Raw genomic sequence first — 16,050 nt, 5'->3', positions numbered from 1 at the left:
AGCTATGTTAATTGTGTAACTCAAGTCAAAGTATCTTAATTCAAATTAATCCCCTAGTGTAGACCATGAGTTTGTGTTTTGATGCTACCCAATTTCTACATCCATCTGCCAAAATGATACTTAGTCTAACAGGTTTTCTAGTTAATACCATGGTAAAATGAATGGAGGGTATCGGTAAGGGGTTCTCAGAGCACAGAACAAGCCATTCAGGTTGTCTGTATTTAAATTCCAGATGACAATAGACTAGTCATCCTTCCAGTGCAAATTAAGTTTCTTTGCTATCGTGATGCTTGGAACTTTACATTTAAATGAAAATTGATTCTACTCCATCTGAATATGCATGGTCATGGACCACGGGACAGGCTGGAGTTGGGAGGGGTATCTTACAGTCAGAGTAGGGAAAGTAGTATAGCAGATGTTACATAGTTGATTTAATAAGTACTATAAAATGACTGCTCTGTTGTGTGACTCTGCCACACAGATATTCTGTTAATTGAGTAAGAATAATATATTGCCCTCATGTAACCCCTCCAGTGAAGTATCTGAGATCTTTTATAAACGCTCTATTAAATGTCTTAACATTCTTCTGGAGTAGAAGAGTCATTTTATTCCTAGGGAAACTGAGGCATAAGTTTCCTGGCCTATGTCACTTGGGAAGTCTGTGCCAGAAAAGGGAATCCAGTAAGTGTATCATTACAACTGATTCCATTACAGCTTTCAGAATAACTCTACCACAGTACGCCAAGGCAGAAATAAAAAAATTGCAGTTAGTACAAACAAAATATTGACATTCTCTATAGATAATAAGGGAGGGTCAGACAGCACAATCATGCAGAAGTCCAGAAAAGGTTTGGTTTCAGTCAGAAAGATGGGAACTGAAAATTGAGTCTACCTGGCTGTAGGCCAGGTGTGCAAGTAATACGGCAAATAATCTCCAAAGAGAGCAGGACAGTGCCTATGTAGCTCTTAAAGCGAAACTCTATCTTTAACACTTAACGACATTGTGAGGTCATCGGTATCCTATTTGACAGGTGGGTAAACTGAAAGACTGAAAGGAATGCCATGTTTAATCAATTTTTAGAAATTTAAAAGTAGTTAATTGTCCTGAACCTGTCCCACATTTAATAGTTTTATTCAGATGCTCGTTGCCATAGTATCTGAATGCATTAGATGACGTGATTACTTTCTGTCAAGTGGTGTATTTCATCCTCTTTGGTAGGAGAAAGGTCTGCAGTGGGGCATCTTGTTTTGGTTAGGCTTTCTGTTTATATATATACACACACACACATTGCTGTGTATTCCTTAAAAAGCGATGGCAAAGGAGTATATCTTGCCCTTGAGACTGGAAGGCGCAGTGGTTTGTGTTCTTAATAGCTGGGAAATTTTTTACTTTCTCGATTGGGCACCAGAAAAAGTTCACTTCTCTATATGAGTGAGCTCCCCGCTTAGGCTATGTCTACACTCGCAGTTTCTTGCGCAAGAAATATGCAAATGCGGCTGTCTGGAATATTGCCACACCTCATTTGCATATCTAATAAACCACCATTTTTGCAGAAAAGGCTCTTACGCCAGGAGTTGTCTACAGTGCCCCTTCTTGAGCAAGAAAACCTCTCTTGCACAATGCCGTTATTCCTGAAAATAATCAGCGTAGCAGCCTTGCGCAAGAGGGTTTTTCTTGCGCAAGAAGGGGCACTGTAGACAACTCCTGGCGCAAGAGCCTCTTCTGCAAAAATGGCGGCTTATTAGGTATGCAAATGAGGTGTGGCGATATTCCACGCTTAGCCTCATTTGCATATTTCTCGTGCAAGAAGCCGCTAGTGTAGACATAGCCTTATTGTAGAGTGTTCCAGGAAACCAGAGGTAGTTGATTTTTGTCACGCTATTCATCCCAGAGCTTTTGGCAGTCTCTTTAAGCTAAGTTGTGCTTTGAAGTGCATCCAGTTGCACTGCTGTGTTTGTGGTGGTTTCTGGCAGAGAGAAGCTATGTTGCCTAAACCATTTAATGATTACAGAGAAACAGCAGATACAGCTTCTTTATGCTGATTTTGCAAGGGACCCTGTCACTGTGAATCCAGGTAGCTCCATAGCAACTATTTTGCATTGGAATTGCCTCATGTGCCGTGTTCTTTTTAAACTAATGTTTTGCCTGTTTGAAGAATAGTAAAGTGACCTCTGCTGGTCTCCTACTGCACTTGCATTCCAAACGAAAGCAATCTGAACAGAAGTGGATTGGAATTGAAGTCTGGGAAGAACACCACTCTTCTCCCAATCATGTTTACATCCTTATTACTCATCTAAATGGGCAACAAAATGAACAGCATGTTTCTAGATACTTATCTCAATGGGATGGCACTTGGCCATAAAGCAGATCAGAAGATGGAAGGTATTCAGCTGGCCACTTTTAAGAGGTAGAGGGAGGATAGTTCTTGAAAGACCAAGGCACTTTGGATCGTATTGTATATGTCTGTCATTGCTCTGTGTTTCGCTGATGAGTTCATCTCAAGTTGCTCTCTGCCTGGATAACCATTGTAAAACTAAGAGCTAATGGAGAAGAGGAGGAAGAGACAAAGTAGAACCAGATGGGCATATGTACACAACTACCTCATTTCACTTTGTGGCATGACACTTTTGATTTGTATCTTCCTTGTATGACCATCTCTAAAGTATTGGATTTGTATATTTTGGGGAAAATTTAAAGTTTCTTCTAGAAAATGCTCACTACTTTTTTACTCCTGTAATTAAACATTTTCTCTTTAAATTGCAGTTTTGGGCCCCTAGAATTAGTAAGTCTCCCAGCTTGAACCTTGAGAACTCCTGGGATATAAAAAACTTCATTGCACCATGACACCCTTCTGACAACAAAAATTACTACATGACCTCAGGAAGGGGAAGCAAATCCTGAGCCCACCTAAGCCTTGCTGCCTAAGGGTTGGGGCCCAAAGTCCACTGCCCCGTCTGAGGGGACAGAGTTGAAGCCCCAGGCCCTCGGCCTCAGATGTGAAACCTGTAACCTGAGCCCTGCCATGCAGTGATGAAAACCTTAAGTTTTTGGCCTGGGTGGTGGTGTATCTTCTACTACAAGATAGGGGTGTTACATGTTTACATAAACACATTTTAACAGCTGAAAATCGCAGCAGTTACACATATACCCATGGGGGACTGCCTACCCCCACCCTCTGCTGCCCTATGAGTATTGGCTCTCTTCTCTCCCTACTGCCCTGCCCCCTCTAATACTGACTCCTGCAGTGTGGGCTGGGGGGAGAGACCTGCATGTAACTATGCACATTAACCTATTAGCCCAGGCTCATCGATTATCCATATACACCTTCACATCCCTACTGCAAGGCCCCAGCAAGTCTAACACCAGCTTTGGCAATCCCATTAAAAAGCAGTTTGAGAACTGCTGGTATATCTCATATTGCAGGACTTCATCAAGGCAAATAATTGCTGAAATTAAATAATCGCTTGTTTACTTGCCTGTGTCTCCGTCCCACTGAGAGCATGGCAGTTTCATAACCTCTAGTTAATTCATACATAATGCCCGGTACAGCTTGTTGGATTACTCCTCCCTTGAATTTTGAGAGGAAATTTATTTAAAAAGAAAAATTGAATCCATTTTGTGTTTAACTTGGCAGGCTATGTAGATAAATCACCTAACTGAGACCCCTGTACCAAGTGGTTTTATAGCAGATCTTCTGTATCCTACAGTAGTGAGCAGCTGCTGACACTCAGTTCTAATATTTAAGGAAATATCCTATAAGCCATTTAAATTCATTGGGAAACATTCTCGCATATAATACTGCTTATTTGAGTCCTTGACTCAGATGTCAAATATCTAAAGCTAATGGGCAATAATATAGCTAAATAGCTGCCACAACTTCCATAGCTAGTGTATGTCAAACGACAGATTGTTTGAAGTAGGAAAACAGGTGTGTATTACAGCTGGGATTTTTAAAGCAGCTAAGTTCCCAACTCCCTTGAGTTCCTTTAAAAATCCCAGCCTACTTTTTTACACGGATCTTTCAAAACTCTTTGAATTCTATGCCTAACAGTTTGAAAGGTAAGTTAATTTTTACTAGTTTGAATTAACTTTGTGTAAAATTCAAATACCTTGGCTTTTCCTTTTTTGAGAGAGGACACCACATTATATGGGCAATGTATGACGATTTTGCTAGCGCAAGTCATTCTCATATTACTTTGATTGCACTGCTGTTCTTGAGGGCATGAAAAGTGGATATGGACACTCAACATTCATTTAACTTTTTAACTAGTGCAGCAGCAGCTTCTTTCATGTACAATTTCATTTTCTGTAGATATCAACACTTAAGGCTTCCTGGTATCTTCCCTTCTAATGATTCTAATACAGTACTATCAAAACACAACATGCAGTCTTGGTTTAAAGTCCGTTTTTGAATTTAATGTAGGTGCACCTAACTCCCTTTCCAACCCCCACAATTATTTTTGTGACAGGCAAGATGGTTCTGATTTTTAACATGCATAATCAACTGTTACTAATGTGCCTGTCAGCTTTAAGCTATTTATTAGAGAAATGTTTTAAATTTATCCTTTCAGCATAGTACTTGTATTATCAGCTTAAATAGTGATTTCATGCCAGCATGAAATGGCATATTTATATATTAACATTAACGTTCATTTAAGTGTATACATAAGGAAGAAGAAATAATAACAGAACTCTAAAGAAACCCAAACACACTCCTCACATCACTCTAAGCAACTTACATAATTAAAATAGACAAGATTTATGTGACATCAAATTATATTTATGCTAAATATTGTGTTGACTCTTGAACAAATTCTAGAACTCTTCCCCCAGTGAAACACAAGATATACCAGTTGTGTTTAATAGTGGCTTTAAAAAGTGTTTTGGTAGCTAGCCATCAGGCTGACTATAACACAGTCTAGCATGGCAAATAGCTATTCTAAACTGTGTACAGGAGAGATGGAGCTGGTGTACTGAGGGAACTACTGGGGTGGACAGATATTAGCTTAAATTTGGTAATGCCTCCAGCAAAAGGGGGAAGGCTGGGATTGGTGGGGAGGATTGTGTCCACTTTTGTGCTAGAGTCCAGAGAAAGAACTTGCTCCCTTACTTCTACTGAGTCTTATCCCAGCTTTATGCTGCAAAATGTCATCTTGCCTGTAGTATGTAAAAAAATTCTTTGTCGTGTTACACTCGGATAATGATTTGTTTCTTTCTCCAAATAAAGCACAGGATGGCAGCTGGGATTATGGATCCATTTAGAAGCTACCTGTGTAGCAGATGTATTTTGATATTTTTTTTTTATTAACCATCATACTAATGCTTGGCAGGCTGCCTGGAAAATATTCTAAACTCAATTTAGAGTAGGAGCCTGTGAAAAATAAGTCCTAGAGCATGGACAGCTTATTCTCAGTGTCTCTCTGGTTTCCACTCCATTATAAATATTTGCTTTATTCATCAGCTTCTTGCCAACAAAGACCAGGAAGAGACCATTGAGAACTAACACTGAGTATTGTATGCATTTAAATTTACTAGACCATACCAGTCTGACATTATGTGAGGAGAGGGAGGAGAAGTAGGGTAGGAGAAAAACATAAGTGCAACATTTTGAGTCTGGGTTTAGAATAAAGAAATAGATTTTAGAAACAATTTAAGCTTTTTAACACAGTGCAGAGGTGAGTTAAGTGGTAAAGTCTAAAAGTCTGTTCACAAATCACAGAACCTGTATTTAGTAGGGAGTCTGGCCCCATTGAATCTTAATGTTTGCCCTCCTCTTTTATTAGGTCCCAAGCCTCTGTGAAGATCTTCTGTCTTCCGTTGACCAGCCATTGAAGATTGCTCGAGATAAGGTGGTGGGGAAAGATTATCTATTGTGTGATTACAACAGAGATGGAGATTCATATAGGTGAGCTCATATGCCAAGAATGTAGCTGATCTCATGAAAGGATCACTGTGCAAATCATTACTAAAAGTTAGCACTATTTTCCCTGTCTTCCTTTTATTTTTGAGCAAAGCTGAGCTGAGACTGACCTCTTGCTAAAGAGGGACCTTATTCTGCCACCTTTAGTTAGAACTACTTCCATAGTAAAGTATTGTCTAACAGAGCCCAGGAGCCATGTAACGTATTGCCCAGAACATCTCTTGTCTCTTGGCACTAGAAGACCATTGAATTAATCTTCAAAGAACCTGGTAATATTGCCATTAGTCTGATATCTTTGGGGGAGTGGGAGAGCCACTACAGACTGTGGTTGGAATGATACATTTTAGCACAGGTGATGCACCATGTAGGTTGCTCCTGAGTTACTGGTCTGTGGCCTTAGTTGATTTCACTGAAGTTCATGGGCCTGGTCACATGATTAAGTATGTTGCTGATGTGAAGGAGATTTCTCTGGGCTCTGCACTTATTTCTACAGCTCTCGGTGAGCCTCCATACTAGGAAGAAAACTTAGAGTAGAATTTTTCAAAGGAGACAGATGTAATTAGGGCACCTCATATTAATAGCTCACTTTGAAAATGCTAGCCTTAGTCTTTAGTAGATGCATACTTTGAAAAATTCTCTTCCCCATGGCAAATGTGCATTGGGGACTAACTACTTACATATTTCATAATGTGCAGAAAGGGTTGTGGGGGGTTTTATTATTTTTTGAATGATTGTGCAGAAAAGTCTTGTTTAGAGGGATTTGTGACTATGACTTGTAACCATACTGAAAACCGTGAAGGGACAAGTCCAGGTTTTCTCCTTCTCTTTACAGTTGTACCTTACATTTTCATTTTAATGCTTTCACATGAAGACCCTCTGCTCTAAATTTCAACCAAAAGTAAATGGTCCCAGCACTACAAACCAGTGAGTAGAGGGTCACAATGAACATTTCTGAAGAACTTTAACTTGAAATTTTGTTTCCTTTTATACAATACCAATTTCCTTGTAATGACTGTAATAATAGTGGCATAGTCCCAAAGATTTCATTAAGAGACTTGAAATCTGTGCTTTGGAAAGGTTTGTGACTCTTAAATTGCCTATTGTTTATTCCTCTCTTACATGAGTACTAAACTACTACATAATGGCCACCATTAATCTTTCTATCCCAGGTTAGCAAAACCTAATCCTCTTCTGTCACTGAGCACATATTCTGGTTTTGATTAGAAAGGTTCCATTTCTGGCTTCCATTGCTACTTTAAAGTAACAGCTCACATTCTTTAGCAGTGACAACTGAAAATGTTTTTATAGTGGTTCAGGCACGCCTTGCTTAAAGAGTAACATGGAGTGGTGGGTTCCCCTTACTTGCTTAGAATGGTCTGAGAATTCCATTCCATGATAAACTTTCAGGAAACAGCTTTTTAAAAAAATTGATCTTTTTCAAGGATGGACAGTGCCTCTTGTGATGATAGGAGACTTGGAATCACAGATTTTTCCGTCCAGTTTTTAGATTGACCTACTTTTGATCAAACAAATTTGTCTCAGTTTGCCCCATTCGTTAAAAAGATTATGGGATTACAAAAGGATTATAAAAAATTATATTGGATCTTTCAAAAGCACTTTAAGATCCATGAAAGATGTGACACATATGCAAAATATTATCCTAACTACAGATGATGGACATAGAGAAAATATTGAGAAAATAAAATATCCTTTTTATTCTGTGGGTGAAGGGTGGAAGTGGGGATGGGCAGTTGCTGATTGGATGCAAAGTTGTGCAAGTGGCCTTGTTGGAGTTGCAGAGGCTGCATGAGTACCAGAGGGACAGCCCTGTTAATCTGTATCTGCAAAAATGTGGAGTTCTAGGGCACCTTAAACACTAAGGCTACGTCTAGACTGGCCCCTTCTCCGGAAGAGGCATGCAAAGCAGGCAAGTCAGAATAGGGAAATCTGCGGGGGATTTAAATAAACATGGCCGTCGCTTTTTTTCCGGCTTGGGGAAAAGCCGGAAAAGAGCGTTTAGACTGGCGCGATCTTCCGGAATAAAGCCCTTTTCCGGAGGATCTCTTATTCCTACTTGCAAGTAGGAATAAGAGATCCTCCGGAAAAGGGCTTTATTCCGGAAGATCGTGCCAGTCTAGAGGCTCTTTTCCGGCTTTTCCCCAAGCCGGCAAAAAAGCGGCGGCCATGTTTATTTAAATCCCGTGGGGGATATTTAAATCCCCCGCGGATTTCCCTATTCTGACTTGCCTGCTTTGCATGCCTCTTCCGGAGAAGGGGCCAGTCTAGACGTAGCCTAACAAATTCATATGGACATAAGCTTTCGTGGGCAAAAAGCCACTGACGTATCTGATGAAATGGGTTTTTGCTCACAAAAGCTTATGTCCATATGAATGTTAGCCTTTAAGGTGCCACAGAGGCTGCATAAGTTGACATGTAGAACATTTAAAGAATTCACTACAATGAGCCAGGAAAATAAGAACCTTTTAAGGTGAAGTGTTCATTGGAATTCCATAAGCTGTTGCTCCAACAAAGATGATTTGCTCTCACAAATTGCTTCTGGGAATTTTTTAAAAATGCCAGGGTGTTAATTGTTCAGTATCAAAGTACATTTGCATTTCCTTTTCCCAGCAGGTATCCTAAGGAAGCTGGCTGAGATTGGTAAGGGCATGGGGGAAAATGAAATGCCATGTGAGTGGATTGGAGAGGCATTTCATTTCTAGATTGCTGACTTCTGCCTGTTTGGCCTACATGGAAGATAGGTTGCAGTCCCTCCATGCTTTCAGGAGGAAACATGCCTGTCAGTTCAGGGCAACTGTACTTGTATTCCCTGTCTGTGGTGCATCAAGGGCACTCCTCTAGATCCTTAACTGTCTCCTCTCTTAGCCAGAGACCTGTGTGTGTCTTCTGACCAGGGTTTTTCCAGACTCTGTTTATTCCCACTAAGTCAGGCTACCTAAACAGGCAAGTATCTGCACTTTGCTTTTTCTTTGAGGCCTATAAACACACCTATGAAATATGAATATGAATGGAGATGCCTATCTCCTGGAACTGGAAGGGACCTTGAAAGGTCATTGAGTCCAGTCCCCTGCCCTTACAGCAGGACCAAGTACCATCCCTGACAGATTTTTGCCCCAGATTCCTAAATGGCCTCCTCAAGGATTGAGCTCACAACCCTGGGTTTAGCAGGCCAATGCTCAAACCACTGAGCTATCTCTTCCCCCCCCTCCCCCATAATCATCCAGGAACCTATCCCTGCAGTCAGCCCCGGTATCAACTCTGCCCACACATCTACACTAGCGAATTCATCATTGGACCCAACCACATCAGCCACCAAATCAGAACTCATTTAACTGCACATCCATTAATGTGATCTATGCCAACAATGCCCTACTGCCATGTATATTGGCCAAACTGGACAGTCTCAGCGGGAAAGAATTAATGGGCACAAATCAGATATCCAAAAAGGCAATACACAAAAACCTGTTGGAGAACACTTTAATCTGCCTGGACGCTCATTAATGGATCTCTGTAAACACACTGTATTGTTTCTGACCAATTCCACAAGCCAAATACATAGGGAAGGATTGGAACTTAACTTCATTTACAAGTTTAATTCTTATGCAAATGATATGAACAGGGACATTGGCTGGCTCACACACTACCTTCCACATCCTAATGACTTAACCAAACATTGGAGGTACTAATTGCTCTTATCGGCCTCTTGTACTTGAACCATCTACTCTCTGTCTGTGTTTCTTCCCCCCTTCTTTTCCTCCCCCCCCCCCCAATATTTGTTGTTAAATCTGGACTTCTAATACTCCAGTTATCTGAAGAAGTGGGCTGTGCGCACAAAATCTCATGATACGGTCTATATGTTTTGTTAGTCTGTAAAGTGCTACCAGACTGTTGTTTTTTAAGCTTATCCTGGACAGGCTAACTCAGCTACCCCCTGAAGTATCTCCCTGTTTTGTTAGCCTTTAAGGTGCTACTTGACTATTTGTTACTTTTTACGTTTTTCCTACAAACATGAAGATTGCCAGTCATTATCAATTACTACACAACAGTAACCAAGCACATTTCTTCTTAAGGCAAAGCACAGTAAGATCCTATACACACAGAACTTAGGAGATATATTGTCATCACTCTTATGGGCCCTCAATAGACCAGAGTCCTTCCAGCCCTTCTTGGGAAGGATTGCTCTCTTCTTTCCCCCTCCTCCCATCTGTGGATAGACGGTCCTGTCCATTTGCTAGATCAGAAAAAAGGCTCTGAGTCAGTTTAAACTTAAGCTATTTATCCAAAAGTCCTTCCTTTGTTGGTCTCTGGAGACTTCAGTTTGAACTAATATATGTGATCTGGTGGTGGTACTTCTGTGGAGGTGTTACCACCTGAGTGAATTTGCTTAATCACCTCCTGCTGTTCTTAGCATCTGGAGGAGCTGTGGTCAGCCTCCCTTTGGAATTGTATGCCATCTCTGCCCTGCAATTGTGTGTAAAAATTAGTGCAGTAAAATCTTCCAGAGGTGTTGCAGGAAATTACCATAGCTGTCATATGCTACATGGGCATCTTCTCTGACAGCCTCAAAATAAAAGGGGGTTAGATCCATGAGGACCTTCCTCATCAGAGCTGGTGCATACTGGCAGGCCATGTGGAAATCTGGCAATACTACTTGTGCTGCATCTGTGTGCCATGGGAGAGAACTTCAGTCTTTGAGATGCAGCTCTGCATCTTTCAGCTGCCCTAAAATTAAAGGGGCCCAGTTCAATTGCAAATGACACGTGTGTGACAATATTGTACCTACTCCAACTTCATGAGATGTGGGATTTTGGTAACTGAAAGGCAATAGAGAAAAGCATTTTTCTCCCCATTTTGTGTGTGTTTAATTTGTGTATTTGGCAGTCTGTTCTGCAGGGTCAGCGTCATTATTTTCTCTGCATAATTACTCTTGTTTCCTCTCCCTTGCTGAAAAGATTCCTTTATGCAATAACTAAGGTGGAACAGAAAAAGAATGACACTTTTTTTTATAAATGGATTTTAGAAAAAATTGAGACTTTAAAAACTAAGTTTAACTAATCAATATTCTAAATTGAATAAAATAAATTTTAATTAAGTATGAAGAGGGAAATTTATTTTTTTCTCCTTTTGCTCACAATAAGGTTAGTGATTGGCTTTTTATTTTGTTTACATTATCATGCATATACTTGGGTAGCAGCTGCACACTCGCATAGTCTTGTAGGCACTGATTTGCGTTCTCTTGCAATGACCAAGGTGTCTGGGGGATATCCATTGGCAATGGAATCCAGAGCGTAAAGGCAGAGCTTTTTTGATATAAAACTTCAAGGTCCCTAACTTTCTCCACACTCTTGTATTCTAAGTATGTTTGATCGTTTTCTTAAATGGAATCCTTATGGGGAAGCTGGTGCCAAGAGCACAGTTTGAAACCTGTTAGCTGAAACAAAAAGCATTCTCTTTTAGGGAAATTAGAAGCCTGACTTCTGAAATCTAAGTGCTTTTGTCCATCTGTCTTCCTTCAATTAGCCTCCTTTTAAGCTTTTAAATGTGTTCTGAGTGCTCTTCTACCAAAAACATTTTGGGTAGGGTTATGGATTTTTTTTTTTAAGATAAAATTACGGCTGGCTCCAGCTCCAGTAGGTTGAAAGTGCCATGATCTGTTAGCCAGAAAAAAATGGAGTTATAGGCTTCTGTTAAAAACTACATTCCTGCAGTCTGCAAAAGAGATCTAATGCTTCCAATTAAATCATGCCCACCTTGAGTAAAATGGGAACGCTTGCACAGACATTATCTGCTTCAGAACAAAATGAAGAGAATGTTGAATAGCAAAAAACTAATTTTTGTCCTCCACCTTTTTAAATGTAAATGAAGCAGAGTTGCATGCTGTTTTTTCTTGCTTTAATTTATATCAAGTGTGTAATGTGTAAAGCTTAGCATTGTTGTGCATTTGTTCACCTTATTTATTATCTGAAATGGTGAGTGAAACAAATAACTACCGCTGCTGTTTAGTGGTGGTTACTATTGTGCAAAGGGGCTCTGGTCACACACAAATCTCCACTCAGCTCACTGTGGCACAATGGTCTGCAAAGGTGAAGCCTCTCTTGAGAGTGGGATCTCAATATCTGTGAAGAATATTAGAAATAAGAAAGGAAGGGTTAATGACCATGAAATATGTAATCCATTACATACAAGATTTCATGTGACAGGCTAACATCTGGAGAAAGAAGATACCATTGATTTGTGATAGATTTGGGTGCTTCTCTATCCTAGGACTGTATTTTATAAGCAAGTGTACAGTCGGATGCACTACTGTCTTCATTCCATAGATCAGGGCTACTCAACTTGGGAAGCCCTGGAGGCTACAATGATACTCACAGCACATGTCGAGGCCCCAACTTAAGTGTGGTTACGTATATATGCAAGTAGCTTCTTTCACACTGATAGGCAAGCATACATAGCACTTCCCACAATGCCCCTGCACTCCTGGCACGTTCTCCCTGGCAGCTAGAAACACCGACACCCTGTCCCCATCTGTTCCAGCCAGCTCGTCTGCTTGTGTCTTTCAGTGTTCACCCTGCCTGGGAGATGCCTTGCCGTTGTGTTCCCAGTGGAGGCCACATTCAAAGGATCCCATCCATGGGCTTCATATTGAGCCCTGCGTAAACCCAAACCGCACTGCGGGCCACAAACAAATGCACCACGGGCTGCATGTGGCCTACGGGCCGCGTGTTGAGTAGCCCTGCCATAGAATGAGTTGATCCAGTTTAGTCCTTAAGGCTGAGAGTCTAGACTATAGCTCAGGAGTGGCCAACCTAAACCTGAGAAGGAGCCAGAATTTACCAATGCACATTGCCAAAGAGCCCTGATCATCTTCCTACCACCACTCTTAGCACATCCTGCCCACTGGCAGCCCTACCCGTCAGTGTCTCCTTCTCCTTTTCCTCCTGCCCATTGTGATCAGTTCTTTCTCAGTGGTAGACACTGGAGTGGGAAAGCATAGCTGTGACAGGCTCAGCAGAGAGGGTAGGAAGTGACAGGATCCTAGGGGGAAAGGGTGGAGGGGGACAATGCCTAGGGCAGAGCAGGGGAACAGTGAGCACCCTCCAGCCCAGTGGAATATTGGCACCTGTACCTCTAGCCCTGGATTTGGTACCTATATAAGGAGCCGTATATTCACTTTTGAAGAGCCGCATGTGGCTCTGGAGCCGCAGGTTGGCCACCCCTGCTCTAAGTGAGCAATACATAGAAACTATGGGTACGTCTAGACTACCGCGTTTTGTCGACAGAAGTTTTGTCGACAGATACTGTCGACAAAACTTCCGTCGACAAAGAGTGTCCAGACACATTGAGTTCTGTCGACAAAGCAAGCTGCTTTGTCGACAGAACCCCGTAGTCTGGACGCAACCCTACAGGCAATAACACCTTCTGTCGACAGAACTCTGTCGACAGAAGGTGTTTTGCCTCGTAAAATGAGGTTTACCAGCATCGACAAAACTGCTGAGTTCTGTCGACGTTATGTCGACAGAACTCAGCAGTAGTGTAGACGCTGGTATAGTTTTGTCGACAAAAGTCCACTTTTGTCGACAAAACTCGGTAGTCTAGACACACCCTAAAAGTAGAAACTGTAAGTCTCATGAATAGGAAATAATTTCCAGGTGCTAAAAACTGGTTTTGCATTTTGCATCAGAGTTCTACCAATGTAGGAAAAACACTTTTTTCTGTCAGTGAAAATATTGTGTGTGTCACATTACTAATATCTCTGGTGTTTCCCAACAAACAGCTGGAATGAAATGTATTGTGGAGTTTTTGTAGGAATTGTAATCTTCAGTGTCAACCCAGAAAGGCAGAATACAGTGGGATATTCTGACACATAGTCATGCTCAGTAAGTTACAATTTGGCCAGTTAGTTCTGATTTATATTTTTGTTTGCAGAGAAATAGTTTGTGGGCAAATTAAAACTGCAGCATTAATATAGATCTTGTGAAAAATAACAAGTCAGCCTCTAATGTTTCTCTTCCGATGCCTTTTCTTCCTGTTTGTTACATCGTCCAAGTCTCTTGTCCATAGGGCTTGTGAAACATTTGGAAATAAAATGCTTTGGGATTGCTTGTCTCTTGGATGAGATGAAAGAGCTGGTACTTGCCTTTGACAAATAGTTAATTGTTAGTGAATATAAAATTGTGTTGTTGCAATTGATGGAAGGGAATACAATAACAGTTGAAACATCCATTCAGAGTGATTATCCCTTTATGGGCAAAGGTTTAGAAACATTTTCTTTTATTGGATAATAAACAAATCCTGTAGTAGGTGTGGGACTAAACAATTCTTTAGATTTTTAGGAGCTTTTTTCACTCTCAGCTCTGCAAGAGGAGAGTTACATGAAGACTATTTTTAACAATATTAGGCAATTCGTGTTTTAGGCAGGTTAAAGAACTCAGTCTGATTGAATTGTATCTCATTCAATCCATTTGCTTTGCTAATACTTCTATGTTGGGATTTAAGTGTTACTAATCCCATATTTCAACATAATTAGGTTCAAAGGGAGCAGGTAACAAAAGCCCACTTAGTATGCAAAAGGAGGATTAGCTGTTTGGCTGAGTGGAGAACAACATGAATAATTACTAGAAGCAACAATAGGGAAACTAGTATGGGAATCTGTTCAGCATTGTAGATATTGATACACCCAGGCATATGGAGAATAAACAGAACACGGAAATATTAGTACATAAACTGTTTTACGATTTAATTGGCATGACAGAAACTTGATGGGATAAGTCTCATGACTGGTATGTTGGTATAAAGGGTCCAGCTTCAGTACGGACAGGGAGGTTAAATGGGGAGGAAGTATTATTTTTTACATGAAGAATGTATACATTTAGTTCTGAAGTTTAAGAGATAGGAGGCAGATGAGTTGAGCCTCTACGTATGGATAAAAGGGAAAAGAAGCAGGGATGATGTCTTTAGTAGACCACTACCAGCAGTATCATATCGGAAGGGAAGGTGGGTAAGGCATTTGTAGAATAGATACCAGTAATGACCGTAACATAAGACGTGGTAGTAATTGGGGAACTTTGCTTTTCTACCAATTGTCTGGGTAGATCGTGTCAAAGAACATTATTGGAAAGTCTGTCTTGGAATGTCTTAGGAATAACTTTTGAGGTGTAAGTAATCAGGGAGACAGCCATTTTAGACTTGACTCTGACCAGCAAGGACAAACTGGAAAGAGTCCAGGGGAGAGCAACAGTTATAATTTAAAAAAAAAATTAAAAACCTGACCTACAAGGTAAGATTTAAAAAAAAAACTAGGCATGTTTAGTCTTGAGAAGAAAACTTAGCAGTTGGATTGGATAAGTTTTTAAATGTGTTAAGGGCCGTTACAGAGGAACGTGATTAGATGTTCTAAATGTCCAATGAAAGTAGGACAAGCAGCATTGAACTTATTCTGAAGCAAGGGAGATCTTAGCTTAAGCATTAGGAAAGAATTTGTAACTCCTAAGAATAATTAAACACTCGAATAGGCTTCTAAGTGAGGTTGTGAATTGCCTGTCAGTGGAGGTTTTAAACAAGTTTGTCATGGCTCCTTCCCCACTCTGGCATGATAAATGCAGAAGTGGGGGCCAGCAAGTGTACCCCAAAGCCTTATCTACCAGGCTTTGGGAATAAAACTTCCGCTGCCACCACCCAAATGTTGATAAAGAAATCAGGGGAAAGATCATTTGGGAAATCTTACCCCTAAAATAAAAATCAAGGCACACAATTAACCACTGCCAGGTTAATAAAAAGAAAAGAAAGAACCTTTATTATTACAACAATATTCCTGTTGCAAACATAATGACTAGATAGGGAGGTAACAAAATATACTCATGGAGAAACTCCATGGGCCTAGAACTTAGTTACAAAGAAAAGCCAAAACATCTTTTAAACAGTGCCAGATCTCAGATCCCATACCTAATCCTTAAAACAATAAAACCTAACGAAACTGCCTAAACTTTACCCTACTTACAGAAAATGAAGAATGGTGTCTTGGAGAGAGAGAGACATGCTTGTCCCTCTCTGTAGCTGCAGAGAACTCTCCGAGAGACAAAAGGAGAAAGGGAAAAAAAACCCAAATTCCTTT

The 16,050-nt window shown here is 40.6% G+C and overlaps 1 protein-coding gene across 3 annotated transcripts in view; it reads left to right on the top strand.

The window, feature by feature from the left end:
* Positions 1-16,050, top strand: part of CAPZB (capping actin protein of muscle Z-line subunit beta) — a 129,846-nt gene that overhangs the window by 57,302 nt on the left and 56,494 nt on the right. For all 3 annotated transcript variants that reach the window (XM_006115053.4, XM_075906480.1, XM_075906481.1), the window contains exon 3: positions 5,785-5,906. In XM_006115053.4, coding sequence (XP_006115115.1) covers positions 5,785-5,906 — 122 coding nt within the window. The remainder of the gene's footprint in view (positions 1-5,784; positions 5,907-16,050) is intronic.

Source organism: Pelodiscus sinensis, chromosome 23, assembly GCF_049634645.1.
Source record: "Pelodiscus sinensis isolate JC-2024 chromosome 23, ASM4963464v1, whole genome shotgun sequence".
Classification (NCBI taxonomy): Eukaryota; Metazoa; Chordata; order Testudines; family Trionychidae; genus Pelodiscus; species Pelodiscus sinensis.
This window is presented reverse-complemented; position numbering and strand designations above follow the sequence as displayed.